General features: G+C 41.6%; 1 protein-coding gene across 1 annotated transcript; it reads left to right on the top strand.

Moving 5' to 3' along the window:
• The first annotated feature begins 12482 nt into the window (after positions 1-12482).
• Positions 12483-23215, top strand: LOC128310699 (uncharacterized). Its single transcript, XM_053047402.1, has 7 exons — positions 12483-13298; positions 13392-13589; positions 14967-15080; positions 18555-18787; positions 18868-18985; positions 19225-20625; positions 21679-23215. Exons 1-7 carry the CDS (start codon positions 12483-12485, stop codon positions 21772-21774), a joined length of 2976 nt encoding a protein of 991 aa, XP_052903362.1. The 3' UTR covers positions 21775-23215.
• Positions 23216-23741: the final 526 nt, after the last annotated feature.

Raw genomic sequence — 23741 nt, 5'->3', positions numbered from 1 at the left:
AATAGTGTCGCTGTCGTATGGAGAATCTGGCACGACATGCGGTCAGAGCTGTATTTTCAATTAGAAACATTGCAAACCGTTTTCGGTACGATTGCGCCCTCTGCGTATGGTAGTGGCGATGTGGCACAAGTAGATGATAATCGAGACCCCAGACTGGTTGTCGCCGGGTCGACCAACTGTTAACCATGCCAATTCTACCATTGGTTTGGCCGAATGGGTTGAAAATAATTGCAATTATTTGAAGCGTCCATTACATCACGTGGTTAAGAAAAACTGCGTCACTTGTGGGGTTAGTTTCACATACGTTTAATGCAATTTTTTACTTTATTATCGTAGAACTGCTAGACCATTTTCTTAAATATATATCCTTTGTTAGGAGAATATATCAAAAACTTCTGACACAATAATGTTTTGCAAATCGGTATTCTGAGATTCTTGTAGACATGAGACACTTACTCATAGTTTACTTACTCATGGTTTATAGGTACTGTGAAATTTTCAGTCAAACATAGTTTGTTCAACTTTAGATTTTACTTCTAGGTAAAAATTCAATTAACACCAAAACGAATACTTCTTTTAACAAAATTTTCTCATAACAAGAACGTTTAAAATCTTCCAAAATATGTCTTTAAATGAGCATAATCTAACACAACGATCATTTGAGTTTCTGCTGCTCGAAACATTCAAAGTCGAAACATTGAAGAAACTTTGGTTAGATATGGAAAGTTCACTGAACTGCTCAGAGTATTGCTAATAGGTAATGAATTCGTTATGTAGGTCGATGGGGTAGAATTGAGAATTAAAAACACTAGCATTTGAAAGCTTCTAAAAAGACACATGGAAGACCGATTGACCGAAGATGTTATGTAGGTACTGATGCAAAGGAACTAATGCTTACAGGAAGAGACAAAACTAATTCCCATAATATCGTGCTGAAGGTGCAACTACTTAATAAGCTAACGATTTCAATGCTTAAAATTTTGCTGTAAATTTTAAATGCTTATTTAATAGTACTGTTGTATGGATTTAAAACAATCGCAAGAACCTCCTATTTTCGAACTTCTGAGAGTTCATTTCCGCCTAAAATACAAGTTATAACAAAAACAAATAAGTATCGGGGAAGCAAATACGATTCCTTCATGTTAACACCATATCGGAACCAGGAAAACATTGGAGTTAGAATTCCAAACCCATCTTTGTTTCGATTCCGAACCAGCTGATGATCGCTGTTCTTGCACCACAGAGTGCAATCGTAGCGCTTAATCGAACACACAAACAACAGGCTAAAACTCGACGTCGTAAAACGTTCCTTCCACCAAGGCTTTTACCCATTTACGGGCAAAACGAGTTCATTATTGATTTTCGCTTTCCTTCATCGGTATCGTGCGCTGGTCTTCTTTGTTCCGAGCTTTCGCACCGGAGGCTGGTTATGCTGAGCATAACAGAAGGGAGGGGGGGGGGGGGGGGGGGGTAGGTGGGGGGTACTATTGAATCACCTTCAACTACGGGTTCTACATACACCCTGTTGAGCTTCCTTAACTCGTTCACGTATGTGTGCTCGTGTGCTCGTACACATATCGATGTGGTTCCATCAGCTGATTACGACGTCAGCCAATGCACATATGAATGAGGTGGCCCTTTTAGTATGTTCCACGCAAGGCACCAAGCGAACTAGGCGCGAAGGAAGTTAATCGCTCGTTACGGCACCTTGAGCACAAGTCAAGTTCATACCGGGTTTGTGGAAGCATTACCTTACCTACACTGCTAGCTCTTTGATGCCGAATCTTCGCATAACCTTCCACCGCTCTTTTGCTCCGTACCTTCAGATCGCGTAGGTTGATCGGGAAGGCAAAATGCAAGCCGAAAAGCAGCAGACTGGAACATGTGGATCTCATTTTTGCTGAGGTCGTCTTTGCGATAAACCTGTCCTCTTGGCACTCCATACAGGGGATAGCAGCGAGGAAGATGCGTGTATTAGTGTGTCTCTAGGTGAATGTGGCTGGTCAATTTGTCGCTAATTGAAATGACTCTTGCGCACGGGCGTAGAATTGAAACTGCTTCGAGTTGTCCGGCGAGTAAAGTGAATGAATACCACATGCAAGAGATGCCATTGCACGATGATGATTTCATATGCTTACGGTAAGCAGAAGTTGGCCGCAAATCTAGCGGCAATGGACACGTTCGCGAAGGAGTTTAATTTTTAAGATAACTGTGCAATTTTTAGTTAAACAGCCCCAATCTCTCTCCGAGTGAGATTTCTTCCATTGAGACGCGCAAGTTAATGGTACCCATTGTCCAATACAAATGATGTCTATTAATTGTGATTTCACGTCTTCCATATGTAGAGAAATGATGTCATAGTGTATTTCTTTTGGAACTCGTTTTAAAATACCCTTTTCCGAACCTGTCTCGAATCCAATCTAGGTTGTAAACGGGTTTTGAATTTTTATTTTTGCCAAAAAATGAAAAATTGATCCTCTCGTTTAATTCTCTTGCAACAATCGTACCACAAAACTACGCCCCCGGGGAAATACAAGTACACAACAGATGTCGATGTCTGTCGCCCATGGGCCGAATTTGTTTCTTTCCCACGTGGTTCATTTTACATCCCAAAACGTTTGTGACGCGCCACGATTCGTTTGGGCACACCTTTTAAAGGCACTTGGCACACTATAATATTATCCCCCAACAAGCGAACCCTTCACGGTGAACCCCATCCAAGCGTAACAGTTCCGCAATGCATCGAAGCATAATTTGCTGCTCCGATCGTGCGTGACATTATAAGCGCACGGATCGTTCTACTGCCCCTGTTCGAGGATCGAGCCGTTCGAACGTTTCAAGTTCACGATCATTCAGGTGTCATGTTTGGTTGCGGGTGTTTACGGTATCGGTTGATGACCCTTCGAGTCTCGTGCCTCTTGTGCCCTTTAATTAAAACATGTTTGCCGTACGGGTAAAGAGCCGGTTTCGTGGGTTTGAATGTCGAGACAATTTACATAAGAATCTTAACGCTTTAAAAGTTTCTACCAACCAGTTTTGTATTATTTGCACGCTGTGTTGAACATTGTAAACTTTTTAAACAAAAAATGTAATTATTACATATAAGAATGGTGTAAGTTTCAAGTTGCCAGTTTAGCGTTCCCGTTAGTGTTGTATTTAATGAATCTTGTGAGAAGTGTCAATTATGTGCATCTTTAGCGAGGAGTAACTCAAATCAGGAGTTGACTCTTGAAAGATCCATGAATCCGCAAAGATTGCAAAGAGGAAATGCCTTGTACTATTTGTTCAAAATTAAACACAAGCTATGAAAAGTTTAAATAAGTAAGAAATAAATACGGTTATCGGTTTTACTACTTAATTTTATATAGTTTTGTATTTTTAGTGTTTACATTCTTTGAGGACTCATAAATCTGGAAGATTCTTTGGAGATTCTTTGAGGATAGTGATTTAGATTCATTCATTCGGTTTAAAGATAGAGATTAAAGATTCATAAATTTGAATCAGATTCACCCAACACTAGTTCCATTAAGTTTTTCTCGTTATTGCCAACTTTATGTTGTTGGCAATGTAGCCACAAAATAGATGTTTATCAAAACAGACTTCAATAAAGTTGTTTGTGTTGTTGTCGTCACTCCGTTTGTCTGATTCGTTTGAATGCGCTTGTATCCAATTCAGTTAGCTGTGCTTCTACATATTGTATCTTTTGCAAAACCCAGTAATAAAACTCTTAAAATGAAGGTATTATTTGACCTGTACCTGGACAGGTATTAAGAATTATTAACAGGCCTATAAAGAATTTAAATTATAGGAGCTCATTTAACCAGCCGGCATGTAAACCGTTTGGTTGATTTCAAATTTACTAAACTGTGCACGCGGTACCATATCGAATTCAGTATGTTTTGTTTGTTTCACTATAATCAGCCCCGTTTATTCTAAACTTTTTCGCAATCCATTAAGCTGTGCTACCCATAGCTTATCTATTGAGAGACCCTGTAAATTGAGATAATACTAGGCAGGGCATGCTGCAATACGGTGTATGATAGCATATAGTCAAGTGCCTCACTCGCTTATTATGTTAGCATGTGATACTTTTGCGATATCATCTGCTGTTTTTGTGATAATTGGTGATATCACAGATGTAGTATAATTTAGAAAGAATCCATATTTTTAGTTTGATTGAACGATCAACTAAGTTGGCCTAAATATTGACCGCCTTAATTAATTTATATATACAAGGTTTACAGGGCTAACGGTCAAGTTTATTACTTACTTATACGTCCTCACTTTCGATTGATTTCAAACATCAGATGCACTGCTATGTTTACATGGTATTTGTATGCTTTGCTAATTGTATATTCAAGTGCAGAAATAATGAATATAAAAACATGTTTAATTTCAACCAAGCATGCTATACATACATATGATCATGTGTATTTGCTAGTGGTACCGGTTTTCACACGACCGTACTGGTCCAAAATGCCATCTGAGCCCAATCCTTTGTGTTGAGCACTGATTGTCCAGCTACGTATAAATAAAGTCAAAGAAAGTTAAAAACGCATACCTAAACTTCTTTTGGTTGCATGACGTACCTAGACCATCTAAACTGCGGAATCTGGCGATTGAACAATCCGAACGCGAATATCGTTTGGTTGAAGTGGACAGTGTACATGAAATGGGTTGACCTGTGGGTAAGTTCTAGACAGTGGTGTTTCACAAATCGCACGTTGTTTTTAAAAACAATTGGAACCGTGTTTGTTGGCTTGGTCAAACACTGTAACTAACAGTCGACCCAGTAGTGATTCAGTCGACAAATTTAGGTGATTAAGATCTAATGGAAAAGCACGAGCTCTCCGTAATGTATTCATCATCTTGTGAGGACGGTGTTAGTTGACCCACCGTATGCTTTCCATTGCTCAAACCTCATGTTTTGCGATCATGCAAACATTCAATTAGTAAAAGAAAATCCCCAAAAACGCAACCCATAGTTAGCTAGTCTTTTGATAATAAACTCCCTTTTAATGTAGATGATTGATAAACTGTTAGGTGTTTAATTTATTGAAGTAGAATAATACTTCATGTCAATCACATTGCTCTGTGTCTGGTGTTGAATGTTTGAATTTCTTGAAGTATGCTGTTTGGTGTTCAACCGTTGTAATCCATCCAACAAACAAATGGTCTGCCCATTTCTTCTACCCATTTATCGCTACTGTTTCGTTTGGTTTCCGAGAGTAACCGGCTGGTACATAATTTTCCATCCAGCCCTGTCCAATGTAAGCGCGTATTCTTTAACCATAACAAGCGGAAGGAAGAATCCGCCCGGATAGGGTAAACACATACGCGATTGAATTTTTAATTTATAATGTCTTTGCGGCTTCTCACACACGACGCGCCGAGTGTGACCGATACACGACTCGGTTCGGTAGTAAAAGCAAAAACCATCGACGAGCAGCACGAGTCTTGTCGGAAGAGGGGCAGGACACAAACACGTGGCATCACGCGGGAGGAACGCACTGTTGACGGGTTTATTGGCCGCGCGCCGTTCGGTGAGCCGTTCGACGGTGACGACAATTTGTAAACAAAGAAGACTCCCTTTTCGCCGGCCGGTGCTCACCGTCGTCGGTCGCCCTGTTGAGCGTTGCCAGAAACAAAAATGTCATCATTTGCAAGAGCCGCGTGTGCGTGTCTGTCATTAGTTTAGTCGACCTAATCCGGAAATACCGTTGCATTTTGGTTTAAATATTGAATCATGTTGTGGGTGGGGAGTCATATATTGGATTGGATCTAAAACGTTTGAGTGGGTGGACGGCTAGCTTGGTAGTTTGGCCTAATTTTCGCTATTGAGTGTGCTAATGACCTGATTTTAAATTGATGTTTGAATTATAATAATTATAAATAATTAATATTATTTATTAATTTTAAATTAATATTTCGAATAGTTGAAATGTTCAAAATCTGGCTCGGAAGTGAGTTAATTCAATGCTTCAAGAAGAGAATTTATAATTCTTTAGCGATTTAACTCACTCGCAAAATAATAAATCATTCAAAATAATTAAGATTTATCTTTTCACGGTGACCTTAAATTAAAGAGTTAAATTATTAGTTAACTCCTGTGGAAGTTAAATCAGTAAAGAATTAAACCTCGAGTTGACGAATTTCTTCTACAATATCTACATCTCACTGTCCTGGACAAGCGATCGCCGATCATCGTCCGGCTCAACATGATCAGAGGAAGCAATCAAGCTAAACATTTGGATTTTCCTTCGCATGTTTTAAATGCCGATCATTTTTCAACCCATTTAGCGTATTTACCTCGGCATCTTGAAATTGATTTACAGTCTGTAGTGGTTTTTAGTTACAAACGTATCACCATTAAATCGGCCGTTGGCCGTCTATCCTATGCGTGTACACAAAACATAACCTACCTAGGCGGAATATTTGTTGATGTTGGGTAACGAGAGCGTTTTCCCCAAGCGTTTCCTCCCGGCAGTGGCCGCGTGCGGCTGGCTGGTGTGAAAGATGCCAAAATAAACATATTTTCAATCAATTGCGTAAGCCCACCACCATTTAATATTATCTGTGCCGAGGAAAATAACGAGCCCGACGGATTCACTCGCCTGGCAATGATTGTGGCCGAAAGTGCTCTCTTTGCTCGATCTTCAAAGAATTCAAAGCACAGTTTTGCGATGTCGAGAAAGGAGAAGAAGCGTTTTTTTTTTGCTATGGAAGCAAAGGCAGCAAATTGGAAAAACGTTTAATGAGTTCGAGCGTTTCAGCGCGGAAAACTTGTGGTGCTCGCTCTCGATGATGTACGATTATGCGTTCGGTTTCGTTGAGGTATTTTTTTTGTTTGTTGCTTCTCCTGTGTATTGCTGTGCATTTTTGTGCACATTTTCCTTCACACGGATGTTTGATACGTTGGATCATCTGCACGGTAGACTATTTTCGAACACTGTGTACGGCTGTGTGTTATTGAACGAGCGTGTCAGTGATCTTCTATTCTAAGATGCGGAGTATGAGCTATCATTCTTGAAATGTTTTATTCCCTTGATTTGCCAAAACTCCACTCGATTGCTGCTGACCTCATTCTTTGTCGCAGCAGCGGGAAAGGAAATGTTTCTGGTTTTTGCTTAAACGATCTCTTATTTCGTCATTACACACGAAGCTAAACCGATCAACACTGATGGAAGTATGTTTGTGAGCAGCTTTGTTTAGTGCAAGTGTTACACTTTGATGACTATTGGATGATCATCAATTTTTATGATTACTCGAAAAAAAAGGTCAATTCGGCGTACAGTTCGTAAAGCTCTTCATTATAGCGGCTCTTCCCATGTTTTTCCGCATTTAAGGGGCAAAAAATGCTTCTGAACAAGCTTTTCTTCTCGAACAAAGGTTTCGAAAGTGTTTCGTCAGTTTTTGATAAAGTCCATGCCTCAGGAGGTGTATGTGAGTACTGGAACTATGCATGTTCTATACAGTTCCAGTTTCGTTCGTCGCGACAGGTGTTTTGTGTAGAGAAGTTCCTTCAGACCGGTTGGTAGTCAGCATCCTAGCGCGTATCTCAACACCAATGAAGTACTTGGCATGACTCTCCCAGGACCCCAGATCCTCTAGAGCAGGAGTCGGACCTGCGGGCCAGATACTCCAAAAACATTGTAAAATGTTTCTTATAAATTATCTAAGCCGTATCTTTTGTTTAATAATTTGATAATTTATTTATTCAATGAGCCTCATATGGCCCCCTTTGAAGCTTGGGTATAAAAGTACATTTAACACGTAGTTGGTCGCGCACAGAACGAATACAATTTAAGAATAATAAACGCGACATGTCAGGTTCAAAACGATCACAAACAGCGTTAAACTCTCGGCACATGGACAATAACGGATCAGAGGAACCAAAACGACTATGACGTTCCTCCACGTCAAGTAATAGTCTGGCACGGAGCGACCTCGCCGGAACGTAGATGTCGAGCCTGGATAGTAGTACCGGCGAGTCGATCCGATGGTCAAGTAGCCCTGCGACAAATAATCTCTGCGCGTTACAGTTTCGCTGTTTCAGCGACTCCAGGCCCAGTCAACTTGGACGCTCCAGGAACGCAGAGCAAACCGCGTATACTTGCGCTGGATGGACTCCAGACGGGCCAGAGGACGCGCAGCCCCATTATTGTTCCCTCATTATTGTATGCATTTATTTTAAAATGTAGACAAATATGACACATTGGATATCGCTGATAATTCACATATCATCACATTGGAAGTGTCCAGAGTGCATAGATCATGTGTTGTTTGTAAGGTCTTTTCCTAACGCGCAGGGTAAACTTTATTGGCCGTTCGGATTTGGTCTGCGCGTCGCAGTTTTCCGACCACTGCTCTCCACGCCATCCGTACTAGGGGTTTTGCCTAACCTGTGTGCACCCAACCTTGGATATTCGGTGAAACATACTTCCATTCTACATTATTAAAGATGTTTTTAAAATTTCTAAAATAAAAGAATGATTCTAAGATTTATTTTTATTTTCTAGACACCAGACATACACTTATGGGGCACACTGTATTTGCTCTGGGAGCCAAACCGAGTAAACCTGCGCAGTAGAAGATCGTCGACTTACGTTCGCTTCGTGCTTTGTTCACATTCTCTCTCGCACTCTCTATTCTTGGCTCATCGCCCACATGCTCATCGGACCCCGGTGGTGTATCCCGGGTTTTCCACCGTTTTCCCATTTAGTTTTTCCGACGCTGTGATACGATCCGGCGAAGAATACTCAAACACTCCCGTCGATCGCGGTTCGTGTAAAACCAAACAAATGAAAAAAAAGATTTGTTGGATTTCCCCTTGTGCTTGTTCTTCGAGGGTTTTGTGTGTGAACTGAAGCGTGTGTGTGTGTGGTTGAGTGTGATCACTTACGTTTCAAGAGTTCTTTGCTTTGGTTTTCTGTGTGTATTTTGAGCCGTGTGTTGGGTGGTTCCGGTTGGCAGTTTAGAATATAACAATAAAATATTGTTTCGTCCAATTTGTAACGAAATTCATCGCTGCTTTTTCGCTGCCATCTCGATCGATCATGCAATGTGTTCGTAATGCTTCATTCGTGGCCGCTGTCGCGTCGGCCATCCGATCGGCGAGTGATTTTGTTCGAGTTTAAAAATAAAGTGTGTGTTATCCTGCGAATTATTATGTGCTCGAGGGATGGCTGCCTTTGTTGCAACACGCAACGCGGGGACACGCGGATGATGGAACGCAGAGTACATAGGGAGCGACACCGGAACATTCGACCAGCTCTTTGCAAGTGTTTCGTTCAAGCCACCACACTAGAACATTATGATGTTTATTTGCTCGCACGCCAAACGAGTGAACCCTGGTGGTCTCTCCGGTCCGGTCATGTGTACACCGTTTTTTCCTCTGTTTTCGAACAACTTTTCTTCCACCAGACGACAATGCTTCAGGCTGAACGTTGTTCATCGCGTGGGTGAATGCGTCGCAATACTAATATCACCTTTTTGTTGTGCCACGATCGTCGTGCAGATCGTTTGCGAATTTTCACATATTATCGATAATTTTATTAGTATGGGAGTAGTGGTGTAATGGGGAGGCTTTACTGCCACAGTCTGGTTTTGTTTGATTGTTTGTGGAACAAAAGAAAAATGTGCCACGACGCATTAACTTTGTAAGTGTAGAGTCTGGACGAGAGACATTCGGAAGTAATTGTGAGGAAGTTATCCTCACTGAACGCACTGCAATTATGGCCACAATATTTAGACACGGTGTAATCAATGTCAGAGTCGCAAGCCAGTCTTCCGGTGCACTTCCGACACGTTCGCTAATCATGAGAGACGAAGTTGTTCAGCAAAGACTTCGAACTATGGACGTAGTTTGTTCCTCTTTCCATCTTCCAAACCCTATGGAACTGTCTTTTGTGTTGGGCTCTAAAAATAGACGTACAATTAGGCGTAGGAAAGTCAGCTAGACAGCCGGTAGGAACAGCACCATAACGTCGCCAGTAAACCCCAGCTAGAAGAGAACCAGGACGATAGACTAGGAGGAGTGAAACATTGCTTGCATAGCTGTACAGTTACGACTTGGGACGGTTTCTAATTCATAGTATGCGACACTCGCTATTGCGATAGAATTGCATCTTCCTTGCCCAAGAATAGTGCAATAGGGCATGACAGCCAGAACGATGATTCATGGCTTCTAAATAGGAATCAATTATGCTGGATTCAGTATTACTCCTAATGGCAGGCGATATTTTTGGTTTAATTTCTGTACTTTCTAAGTTATTCGCTTTTATTTTTTCTTTTTTTGCATCCCTGGAGTTGAATTGTTAATCATTATTTAATCAATTTTTGTTTTATCATTCTCTGTTAAATTTTTCATTTGCTTCTCATTTTTAATTTCATGTTGGAAACAATATCCTAATACTTGATGGAATAATAATTAGGTAGAGTCTCTGAGGCTCTCAAAAGTATTAAGTTGGAAGTTTGTGACATCAGATGCAGATACAGGGTTTAGAATCACATCAGAGAACGTCTGAAAAAGTATTTTCAACCGTTTGGGAGAATTTCTCCATTCATGGAGGAGGATATTGGCAATCGCTTAGGAAAAATTTGAATCGCCCAAAAGAGCAATCGGTCAATTGTCATCGATCGGTTTCGTTTCGATATTTGTTCGTAATATGACAAAATTAAACCCGTTTGAATTTGCACCACAGCAGAAACTCGAACCGAATCCATTCAAAGTTACGCGGCAGAGCTGTGACCAAGCACTAAGTAATTATATTTATTTCTCTGCTATATCTATTGATGTAGCGTATCAATATTTAGATGTTTGATGAGGACCGAGAATTTGACCAAATAATATTTATTTAATTAAACATATTTATCTATTTATAATTCTACGCTGCCAAAAAACTTAAAAAAAACGGAAGGCAGTCGAACCGAAAACGAATGAGATGACAATTGACTAATTTCGCTCCTACGCGTTGTTTTGCAAAATTCCCTCAGATGTTTGCAAATTCGCCTAAAGCGACTGTAAATATCGTGAATTGTGAAATTATTCCCATACTGATAATAATTAGTTCTCTTAATAATAAATCCCATACTGATTGTAATTTTCCTTTATATGATGGAAAACCCTGTAATGCTCGAAATTGTTCTATTTATGCGTACCGAGATTCTCGTATCTTAAATGTCAAATATTGTAGAAGCGCGGGGCTTATCGTTAATTTTTTTATAACAATGGGCGATATTTTAAATGAAAAATTGGAAAATAATTGAACATCTTATTTCAATTTACTGAGAAGGTATGCATTATGTTCCAATACTTTAAATATTTTCATGAATTTTTGTGCATAAAATTGACTGTATTATTATGTTTCAAAATCCCTATATAAAGTTACCGGACATCTCGGAGGATCATTTGTACTATTTAGTCATCTGTATTTGGGGACATCCCGTTCAATTTTAGTCTCGTCTGTCTTACCCAGAGCACATTGTGCGCTAGAATCTGTTTCGGCAGAAGGACGAACTCTTCTCATAAAAAGTATTTTTAATTGTGCTTTGCACAATACACCTGTGCCCAGGGTTGAGTGCCATCGTATGCTAATCATGCACTATATTACATCGTATCGTTTGTTAGATCTGGTTGGATGTATGACATGTTATAAAGGGTGAAGTCTTTGGCGTCATAGTCATGATGTGACTATCCTTTAATTTGGCCATAGTAATAGCTGAGCAGTTATCATTCATTATCAATTATCATTACTTGATTATATTTTCCTAGTTCTAATAACTCCAAAAGATAAAGCTCATTTGCCTTTGTAGTGAGATGTAAATAATTATACAACTGAGAATCTCTTTCCACGCCACTCACACCAGTCAGACACCGGCGAGGTTGTTCGAATTACAACCTAACCTAGACGCTGGCCATCTCAATTACATTCACTTTCATGATCAGTTCGTCGATCGACAACCGCATCGCATCGGAGAGAGCGACCGCAATACACGAGTGCTTGTCTCGCCATCCTGCGCCAGACTCACCATTCCTTACATTGCATTCATTGCGTCCGGCGACGGCGGCGTGCCAAAAGTGGTTACGCTGTGCTACGCTTGCCTTCACGTCCACGACCACGCCAACCAAACACGACGACGACGACACTGTGTTCTAGTTCTAATTTGGCAACCGGTTGGGCGTTTGATTTGGCCTACATTTTTCGGCCGGCAAAGCCCCAGCTTGTGTTGCTTCTATTTAACTGCCTTTTGGGTGCTTTGGGTGTTAGTTGGATGTGTGTGCAGTTTTTGGACGAGCGTTCTTCCATGCTTTCCATTTCCATTTTTCTCAGGCTTCACAAACAGGACGGCTTAGCCTTGGTGCTGCTTTTGCTAATTGATTGGTGATCGCTTTTGAAATCTTGTGTTGAAATTCCACCATCTCCGGTTCCGGGAGTGTAAATGTGATCGAGTGTCTTGTTTCTCTTCCGCTCCGCACTGCAATGCACAGAAAGCAGCAACGGGTCGAACAGCAGTCGCCCGGTTACATCCCTCAGACCCAGGACGGTCTGAACAATGTTAGCGATCTCATAAGCAAGTTCGAGGTACGCAACTATCCTATAAATAGTGGACTGCTGCCAGAACTATCGCCGCCCCGGCCGGGATTCATTGTCCCGGGTGCGGAGTGCTACGAAGCGTCCTACCGACCGTACGGTGGGTCAGCACGAACCGTGTACCATCACTATTCGCCGACCCATTCACCGCCACTTGGGCAATCGCGCCGCCGGCTGCCAAACAGTTTGCCGTACGATCCGAAATTCAACGATACAGCCTCACTGAGCGACGGTGGGGATAGTGTACAGTCGGGCAGGATGGATGATCGGCGGTTTCGGCCACGTCCCGGTGGTGGCCATTACTACCGGAATGGTTCACTCTCCTCGTTAAACGAGTCCGATTACTACGAGGAAGTGTTTGATGTTGGGGCACGGACGCCACCCACCGGTGGTCGGTACTATCAACAACAGCAACGTTACGGTGACGGTGCGCTCCTCGAGGAGGTTGAAGATGCGCCACTAAATAAGGAACGGGTCACTAGCACCCTCACGCGGTTCGGTGCCATACTGCAGATGCTGTCCCGGATCCCGTTTCCCCGGATGTCCGTCACCGGCATGGGGCTTTGCTCGCTCGTCGCCATCTTCTTCTGTCCGCGTGCGATCGGTTCGAATATATTGTTTCCCGGTTTCAGACTACTGTTCGGTACGCTGTACCCGGCCTACGCCTCGTACAAGGCCGTACGAACGAAGAACGTCAAGGAGTATGTAAGTATTGGGCCGTTATCGTTATGGGTTGTTTTTTGTCAGTCCAAGAACCTGTGCTAACAAGATCGTAACTACTTCCTGCTATTCTTTTAGGTCAAATGGATGATGTACTGGATTGTGTTCGCCTTCTTCACCTTTATCGAAACGTTCACCGACATACTGCTGTCCTGGTTTCCGTTCTATTACGAAATAAAGGTGATCGTCGTGCTGTGGCTACTGTCACCGGCTACCCGCGGTAGCTCGACACTGTACCGCAAGTTTGTTCACCCGATGCTAACGCGCCGAGAACAGGTGAGTTGAAGACTTGAGATGTAATTAAAAATAAGCGTAATTATGGCTTTCATTGCGTCGCAGATTGGTACGTAGATTTCGGCAGATATACAGTGCGTAGCGTGACTATTTCAACACCTATTTTTTGATAATATCTATCAAAAACTTCGAAGAAATTCAGTAACAATTTCATGTTCGGGTAATGTAACAGGACAATGCAATGTAAAAGTACTACAGGACAAAACCAAAATGAGATAATAGTACAACTTCAATATTAGGTCGAGTTGCTTCAATAGTTGCTGCGAATATTTTGGAGATTAACTGATTTGTTTTAAATTCAGTCGTAAATAGTTCTTCAGAATATTCGAATTGTTTTATTGACACTCTTTTAAAAATGTGGTATTTGAGACCTACAAATAAATGGTTTTGAGGTCGCTGTTCATTCGTAACACGCCAAAAAACTTTGCCGTGTTTGTATGTTGTCACACGGTCATGGTTGGTTGCAAGAAAAGGCCAATCCAATGAGAATCTAGCAAGTATAGAGCAAGTTCTGAGGATCGTCCAACAATTTTGATTTGTGGAAAGATTGTAATTGCAAAATTGCAAAGAGAACCCGGTACGTTCTAACAGAAATCTTATCGACGATACGATATTTTTTAAACTTTTTTGATTTCTTTGAGGGTTGAAGCGTTATGCGGCAACAGGATGAAGCGCCATACCATACTTCAAGTTGGACCCAACAAAAAACACATAAATGGAAAACATAAATACTAGACGACAAGCTTTGTAGACTCCTAGCAGATTGGTTCTGAACCCGATGGAATATTCGATTTGCACGTATGTTGTGCAATTCAGCAAAAACATTTTGGTATAAGGTGAAGTGCCTGAAGGACTGTATTGTTGTGTGTAATACACCACCTTTTGTACTAGAGTTGGGTCAAAAGAATTAAGCTTGTAGAGTTCGTTCAGTCCTTTAATGTTAACGAACGAACTTTTTTCGTCATATTATGTTCTGGCAGTACGTGAATAATCCCCAGGTTGAACTATCGATATAAACAGATCGGGCTGCTCTATGCTTTAAATATAAAATTCGTTAAATGAGCTGTGAAGTAGCTTAAATGACACACTTTACCCGTAACGCAGCTTGTACAATGTATAACGCAAGTAGAATGGAATTTAATGAAGGTAGAGCGAATTATACGAACGGGGTAAGGGATGACAGACATGAGAACCTATATTTACGCTACGCACAGGAAAGGCTTTTGCTAAAACAAACAGCTTTATGAGGTTGATTTGCATTGCCTTTCCTAGTGTAGGTCAAACCATATATGTTTTTTTTCATATTGTAAGTAAACCATTTCCTAAATTTACGCTCTTTCTCTTATCTTAACCTGCTAGGAAATCGATGACTACATCAATCAAGCCAAAGAGAAGGGTTACACCGCCGTGCTGCAGCTGGGCTCGAAGGGTGTTAACTATGCCACCAACGTTATCATGCAGACGGCCATCAAAGTGAGTGTGTTTGAGTGAAATTAAATTAAAGTGAAAAGAGTTTACAAAAGTTGGTAGTCCCTCTATGTCGCTCCGACAGAAGAAAATAAGCTGACGCTGCGATATTTGTTAAGCGTTAAGTTAAAAATGATTTCCAATACAATCTTTGTTGTAAGTTTTCTTGTTTGGTTTGTCACAGAACCAAACACACACCTAATATTGCTTTAACAAATCATCCACTTTACATAAGGTCATGTTTGAGTTTCTTTTTCGATTTAACGTTTTAATTTTGTACTAAAAACTTTCCGGTTTGTGAATGCTTAACATATCATTAAATGGTTAATAACTGTTGTGCTGAGTACGATTAATCATAATGTACGAATGGTAATGGTTTTAAAAACAATAGCTTTTAAAGCTTTCACAAAATGCATTCTAATGCATCTGAAGAAGTAGCTTCCATTGTATGATAAGAACACGTTTTTATTGTATTAGCAAAGCAATAGGATGCTTATAACGCCTTATGCGCATACATACACACAAAAACACACCTCTCACGCGCGCAACCGTATTAACAAACGCAAAATTCGATTCTTTTTTTCTGTTTGTTTTTTTCTTCTTGTTTCATTGATTTTAATCAATCCCTGATCACCCATACCCGATTCCGTCTCCTACTCCCTCCATCGCAACGAAATAACGAAACAACAAAAGGTTTTAGGCACTAAAACTGACACACCGTTCGGTAGCATGATGCGCATTAGTCAATCCGATAACTCACTGCTAATGAGTGCAGCCGCAGCAGCTGCCCGCGCTGCCACCGGTGACTCGTTTGCTTCTGGAACCGTGCGCACTAACACTAACCACCGCGCCACGGGTACCACATCGGGTGAAGATGAAGCCGACAGTGGCACGCGAATGGCGAATACCGATACAGAGCAGTATAACGCATCCATGGCGAATTCCATCCCTTCAACGCGCGTTCGACGTTCCCAATCGGTTGATTCGGCACTGAATAGAGGAGGGCAACAGGCGGGACTCGGACGCTCGGTGATCAGTCGTAGTGTGACGCGTGCCAGAGCGGCCGCCAACCTGCAGCAACATGCGATCATCTACGAGATGGACAGTGAGGATGAGGAGCGATTTTTAGCAACAGAAACGGACCTTATATTGGGGACTACGGCCACTACGACGACTAATGCTGGCCGGATGCGGGGTAGGACGCGTGCCATCACTTCGATTAGTGGTGGCGAAGAGTCAGACGGAGGTAGTAGTACATCGAACGGTGCCTCCCGCCCGGGTGTGACGGCGAGGACCAAAGCGGCCCCAAAAGATACGGGACGTGGCAAGAAGACTGTTAAGACGACCACTACAAAGACTGCCACAAAAGCCGCTCCAGCAGGACGTCGGAAAGCGAATACCGAGGTGGACGGTGTTTTGATGGATGTGGAGTAAATGAATCACATTTCAACGATCGCGATCGTGTTAAGATTATTTGTCGAACCTATCAGGTGTCCATGGCAGGGAAATACATTGTTAAGCGTAGACTTCAGACTAGACATTAACACACGGTGAACAACCGAGACACTCAACTTATCCAAAAAGGACCAACAAGCGTTGTAGACATGTGCTGTAAACGATCATTAAACGATCGAGTTGGTCTGTGAGATTTAGGATTAAACGACCGTTGCAATGTACTAACAACAGAGAGATCATATACGCGACTCGTCTGAAACTAATACTGTTGCTTTTGTAATTCTAACGCGCATGGTCTAATATCCTATACAAATGCGTGTGTTGTTTCCTGTTAATGTCTTCACCCTATTACTTGCGACTCTTGCAAAATGTTGTTCTTCCTCTCTCTCTTTTATTGCAGCACGTACCAACTGAGCAGCTTCTGAATCTGACGCTCAAATCAAACGATTCTTAGTCCTTAAACGTAGCAAAAACGCGGTTGCTTTTTAAATAGTGAAACGAATCAGGATTACGCGAACAATTTAAACTTCCAATCTTCACACAAACGAACAACCGTAGGGAAATGGCAAAAGCCCTATTGGCTTCTGCATCCCCTATCGAATAAATTACTTTCAATTCCTTCCATATCTGCCACCATTATACATTTGCTTGTAGGAAGTAATAGGATAGGAGTTTTAGGTAAACCAGGAGGATATTATTATACGAAGCATTCTGATCAAATGTATCTGTGAAGAGACTTTTTTGGCACAGTAGTATTGGTAGAATCATGCGTTGAACAGTTAAAGCCAACAAAGGTACGACTTACAGGAGTATTGAGAGGGACCAGTACGGAAGTTTGATTCATTTCGAGATTCTTTTCAAGTTGAAGTAGAAGGTATAGAGGTGTACGACGTATCTTTCCCTCTTTCTGGATCTTCTTTACACTTCTACGGGAAAGGTCCAAAGATTCTTCTTTTATCTCGAGTTCCAGTTGAGAAGAATTCCGCAATGTGTGTTCAACGTTATCATTTCATCTCAGAAATTCTGTAACAAGTCGTCAGGATTTGCGTTTAAAATCTCGCCTTGAACTGACCATTTTGACTTAGAGACTAATTTACGTCACAGATTCCCGCAAGCATTAGGCGAGACGGATCTAGCTATATGTGGCCAAATAAGACAAGAAGGACTTTAAAGTGGCCGAGAAATCAGATCTCGAACAACTGCCAGAAAGAGTCAGGTTAAAAGCAAAAATTAACCATGCGTAGGAGGCAACTTTCATAATGTTAGTTATACAAAAACGGCACATAAATTAAGGGAGTTAAGCACAAGTAGATTATTAGTAGGGACAACTTAGAAGCAGCAATATTTTAAACCCCTTTCAGCAGGTAATCAATAGCGTCAAGAGTGAATAGAGAAGTTGAAGGGCATTACGTTAGCAAACGCTCCAAGTAGTACGTAAAGAAGTAGCGTTATGCAGGTGGACGTGTTAGAGACAGTTTAGCGAAAATAGGTAAAAGATAAGAGCTGATTTTAAACAAAACGATACGATGTGAATAAAGTTTTTTTTCGAGAGCGAGACGTAAACGATGTGTAGAATAAGGACGTCTCTGTTGTAGGGTCCTTTTTTGTACAAAATCTTCTTCTCACGGTCACAAACGGACGATGCACTTTAATCGCTAATTGTTAATTGAGCTTGTTTTTATTTTTGCGCTGTTGCGATTGTGTTTCTTTTGTTTTTGCTTCGGCTGTGAAACTGTTTCTAATCTGTCGGTATGTATTTCTTTTTTTTTTTTTAGAATTCATTATTGTTTTACTTTATGCTAATCAATTCATGTCATCATCGCGTACGGCACTACCGGCACTAGAACCGTTTAACGCACAGAGGTGTGTGTGTTTAGCTTGATAGCCACAAACGACGCCACAAACAAATAAAACAGTGTTGTTGAGAGTTAAGGCTGGTTCCCTCCAGCGTTCGATGCGTGATTTTGATTTATCCCCGGACCCTTTTTTGTGGGTTTGATTTGTTTGTTGCACTATCGTTTCCAGGGTGGAGGTGGACTGGTGCAAACGCTGCGCAAGAGCTACAGCCTGAGTGATCTCTCCGAACCGGACACCCAGCGGACGCAGGATGAGGTTGACGAGATCGTGAACCGACCGCAGCGCGTGTTACGCTCGAAGAGCTCCCGGTCGTCGTCCGGCAACCGCCAGATGGAGATGTACTTTCCCGAGGTGGAAATAGCCGGTGCGCCGTATCATGCGACCGCTGCACCACCTTACAAGTAAGTAATCTGTTTTGAAAAGTAGATCCATTGCCATTGGAAATGTAATTGAATAATGTCCTCCTTTTGGCTCATTTTAGCTACATCCGCTCATCGGACGATATAAGCTCCGGTTACTCGAGTGCCGAACCGGGTCTAAGCCGAACGGCTTCAATGAGCAACACTGCGCGCCCGAGACTGAAATCAAAAACGCGCGAGGTGAGTATCGTTTGATGAGGTTTTTTTTGTACTGTATCGCTGATCTGATCTGACAGTAATGGCATGAACCTGACGCAGGAAGAAACCCAGCAAGAATTGATAGTACGCTATGAAACACACACATGGAGGCACACATTCAGTGGACACGTTTTGTTCGTTTTAACGTTGATAGCATTTTTTGGTTTTATTATTTTTCTTTTTGGTTTAATTGCGCGTTGGCACTCTGATTCGAACCATAGGATCAGGATGAGTACGGTGCGGATATATTTTACGACGAGCAGGACCTTTTGTATGCTGCCAACAACCGTGGAGCCATTCGGGCAGGTGATTCCACCCCCCAGCGGGCTAGCATCTATGAACTGCACGCTGGTGGTGTTAGCTCATTACCAGCCATTACTCAGGCGGAACATACGGTGGAATCAGCATCACCATTACCGATTTATTCTAGCGGTACACAAGCGGTTCAGCGCGTAGATCCCATTGGGAATGTTCCGGCTGAAATGAATGATAAATATAAGCTATTCCTAGCATGGATGGAGGAGCAACAAAAACGCGGAAAGGAAGTTGAACCCGAAAGCACGGGAATGGTATCTTCAAATGAAGAAAATAACGAGAGCAGCAATATGCTTCAGCGAGAACAAGAAACTCGCGGACACGGAAATGAACGACCTTTAATCGAAGAACAAGAACTAGTTGCTTCTGTGAAGCAGGAAGAATTGGAGAGGAGTAGCACCATCGAACCAATACCAACAACGGAAGATATCGTCACTAGTGTGGAACCAGTAATGCAGGAGGAGGCTATGGAGGATAACTTTATGGACACGATTTCTGTATCATCGAACGAGAATGATGAGTTTTTGGAAGTTGAAGCCACATCAGAACCTATGGAAGAATTAAATAATCATGAGCAGGCGCAAAAGGAGGATGCCGTAAAGCAGGAGCCTGTGGAAGAAATAAAGGAAACACCAGAAAGGGTCACTGCGCCAGAAGAAACAGTAATAACCGAATCTAATGTCAATTCGGAAGTGGATAGGGAATTAAAAATGACTGAAGAAAGGGTTGAATTACCTTCCGTTGTAGAGGAAAAGGAACAGCAAGAACAACCGACAGCTACAGAGGAACAGTTCGCTAAGGATATCGCAATGCCGCTGGAATCATCCAACCTAATGGTGGCTGCCTGTTCCAACTCCAACCTTACATCTTCCAACTCATCTCTTGCAGTGTCGGAAGGTAGCACCGGTAGTGTCATTAATCTGGCTAACGAAGGCACCGCGTCCGTGCAAGCAAAGAAACATCCATCCTTTGGCAAGCAGCGTAAAGCACCACCTGTTCCACCACCGCCGGAAATGATCGTTATTCGAGAACCTCCCAAAATTACTACCACTGTTGCTACTCCTCCCGCTCCAACTCACTCAAACCCTCCGAATGCGGAAGTTCGGAATGAAAAAAGGCCAATGGCTGTGAGCACTCGTACCGGCTCACCATTGGCCACGGTCGGCGGCGCAACGCAAGCAGCGGAAAAGTCTAAACCGAAAAAGTTTATGAGCTCCCTGACGGGAATGTTTAAGGGACACGGAGACACATCGTCATCATCATCAACGACGCCGAGCAGTCGTTCGAACGAATCGGCACAGCCACCGGTAGGACATCCCAAAGAGACGGAAATTTAAACCTCTTGCTACCCCTCCACGCCTCACTGGCCGATCCGCAGCATGGTGCACTAAACTGGTTTTGGCGTTGGTTTTTCATTTGAATGATTCAAGGTTAGGAAGAGAGCGCGAAAACGAATGCGCAATCGTGTTTTTGTTTTGATTTGTTTTGTTTGTATTTGCTTATGTTCATCTGTTTCCATTTCGTACTTTCTTTTTATAATTCATTTTGTTTGTATTCTTGCTTTTTCTTTTGTAATGTTTTTTTTGTGATTGATATGAAGAACTAATTTTAGACAAGTTTATTGTTCTGCTAATGTCGATGGGTTGTTTGATAGATTTAGAATCAAAGGATATCAAACAATTCATGTCGGAGTAGTTTGATTGTTTTTCAATCGTTTCTAGGAATTTTGTGTAAAAGGTTGTTATCAAGCACAAGTGAAGACTCAAGATATATGAATGGAGTATAAATTTTCTTAAAGAAAAGTAACAAACCACAATGCTTTTCCATGTAAAATTACACATTTTCAACAACATTTCCATTTGAATGAGAGGCCGTACGTTTGATCGGAATATGAACGGCTCAAAGTGAATAATTTCTGGATGGTCCCACCGATCCCATCGCATAGCACTTTCTGTTTGTGTTTCCGCAAAGGGAACTTTCCCTTGCTTTTTGGTCCACCAACTCAACATTGCATTACGTTTTTAATTTCCCATCTTTAGGTAACTAATAGTGAATGAATATTAGGCGTGATCGTGATCGTGTATACGCAATAGAGATAGTTTTCATCACGTGTAACTAATGTGTTTCGCTTTCGGGTTTACAGCAACAAACAAAAAACGAAAACAACCCCCATTGTGTGCATGTACTGAAAGTTCCTTTCTTCCGTGTGTGGTTCGATCGTGTGAGCGGCAAGGATCCTTCTCATTACTGATCCTTTGCTGCATTTGAAAATTGTTCCTTTGTTATTGTGTTTTTTTTTGTGTAAAAACGATTAAATTAATGTGAATCTTTTTTCTTTCTCCCATTTACACGCTTCACAGGAAAAGATGTCGGCCAGCTGTACGACGCTGCCCCGCACCAAGAAGCCGGAAAAAGTCACCAAAACACGCTCGAAAACAGAAAAACCATCAGTTTAAAATTGCTGTGTGCGTTTCATTATTCGATTCCCCACTACCATTTTCCCGTTTTCTGATGTTTCGAGCTTGATGATGTCCCTTGTTCGAGTTGTCCCGCAGTAGCTGGTGTTGTAGCATTACGTACTAAACTTAAAGCGCATGAAGAATGTTTGGTTGAAACATGTTTGTGGACAGATTCAGGTGCGTAAGTGGATGTGTTTTTTTGTTGTTGTCAGTGTCCATCTGGTCAGTAGGTGTAGGCTCTGATTCTCATCTAGACAGTAATGCTCTGTGGCGCTGTAGAAAGGATGCAGACAGCGACTCGTTTTTACTTTTGTTTTGTTCTACTGCTACAATTCAATAACAAGCATTTATACAAAAAAGCTATATCATAGTGGATAACACCACACCACGGGGGGGATATATCGGGGCGCGCACATGCAAATGGATGCCAAAACATGTGACACATGTGTGTGTGTGTGTGGATGATTGGAAATTGTTTGTGAGATGGATACGAATTGTAGGTTAAATGAGACGACGTGAGACAGATAGCGTTTACGCGCACAAACAGGCCAGATATTATAATATTCGATAATTGTGGTATCGAAACCTTGCTCGTAATATTTTCATTACTTTTTACATAAATTGCGGAACGTGCAAGTGGTAAAATCTCTTCCCGTTTTAAGCCTTCACATTGCTTCATTTCGTTCCTTTTAAAACTTTCATATGGAAACGCTGTTAGCTAATAATGCACAAACGAACGTATGAGCTTAACGATTGAAGTATCGTTTCGTTATTTAATTGTACGTTTGCACCAATATACTACATATCTGGTAATAAGTAGCTAGTTTCTTTATCATTGGGGTACTGTTTTTTCTTTTGTTACATTTCTCTGCAAATGTAAACTTTTGTTCAAATGGAATGATACCAGTGCCGAATGATGATAAGCCATGGAAAGATGATATAATAGGATAGGGAGTTTTGAAGGTTAGAAAGTAATGAATAAGTGATAATAAATATGTCATCACGTTTAGATAGTGCAATCGAACGAGAAAAAGGACGAAAAACTGGCACGCGCACCGATGTGTGTGTACTATCGGAGATAAAAGCAGAAATAAGCCATTTCCTTCAATGGTTTTTTTGTGAAATTAGCTGCGCACAGGGCAGAGCAGAGTAAAAGCAGTTTAGCAAATTGTGCACAACGTAGGAGAGAGAGAAAGAGAAAGAGAGAAAGAGAGAGGAAGTGGATTAAGCCAACAAATCCACCACCTGTAGAGTACGGTAGGACTGTTGATGGGCAATATTACACATCTTAAAGGCATAGAGAGATAGCTTGGTGTTAGGAAATTCCTTTCCACACTCCACCCCCCGCCCAAAATGCTCTCCACTTAAATCTATCTGCCCGTAATCTGGTGATAAGAGTTACTACGCTCAATAACTGGCCAATAAAATATGGAAAATTTAGAACAGAATGCTATTTGGGGTTGTATTTCATTTAAGAAACTACTCTCCTTCTTTTATTGTTACATTGTTCTATCGTTTTTCGTTACACCATACTATATTCTAAAACGCGTGAGGGTTTGGAGGATGTTTTAGGTTTCCCATCGAGGTTTTTACAGTGTAGTAGTGGTCACATGCATGCCGGACATATAACGATTCTTTCTAGCACGTCCTTATTTTCCTAAAGACTTCTTTAGGGTGGGGACTACAAAAATCTTGTACCCATTTCACTAATTTCCAAACCAACACTTCAATCGGACGGAAATTTTAACCCGAAAATCAAAAAGTTACGCAAGCGAAGAACACGCCTGTAGGTAACATTTTATTAATTTTCAAACCAACTTCAGCATCTTTATCACCCCCAAAGAGAACAATTAGACTTTCAACGGCCAAAATTAAAGAGTGCTCTTTCTAACCGCTGTTGCTCTCCTGCTTGCTCTCTCGCCGAATCGAAAGCTCGCTCGATGACTGTTTCCATCCTGAAGGAG

Source organism: Anopheles moucheti, chromosome 2 (assembly GCF_943734755.1).
Source record: "Anopheles moucheti chromosome 2, idAnoMoucSN_F20_07, whole genome shotgun sequence".
Taxonomy (NCBI): Eukaryota; Metazoa; Arthropoda; class Insecta; order Diptera; family Culicidae; genus Anopheles; species Anopheles moucheti.
The sequence above is the reverse complement of the archived record's forward strand: the minus strand, read 5'-3'. Positions and strand labels throughout refer to the sequence as shown.

What these genes read in the sequence shown, in the direction of transcription:
- LOC128310699 (XM_053047402.1), top strand. Translation starts at nt 12,483, where the DNA reads ATGCACAGAAAGCAGCAACGGGTCGAACAGCAGTCGCCCGGTTACATC. An exon ending in TGCTAACGCGCCGAGAACAG is followed by an intron (nt 13,590 to 14,966) that starts GTGAGTTGAAGA and finishes TTAACCTGCTAG; the next exon opens with GAAATCGATGACTACATCAA. An exon ending in TGAAATCAAAAACGCGCGAG is followed by an intron (nt 18,986 to 19,224) that starts GTGAGTATCGTT and finishes TTCGAACCATAG; the next exon opens with GATCAGGATGAGTACGGTGC.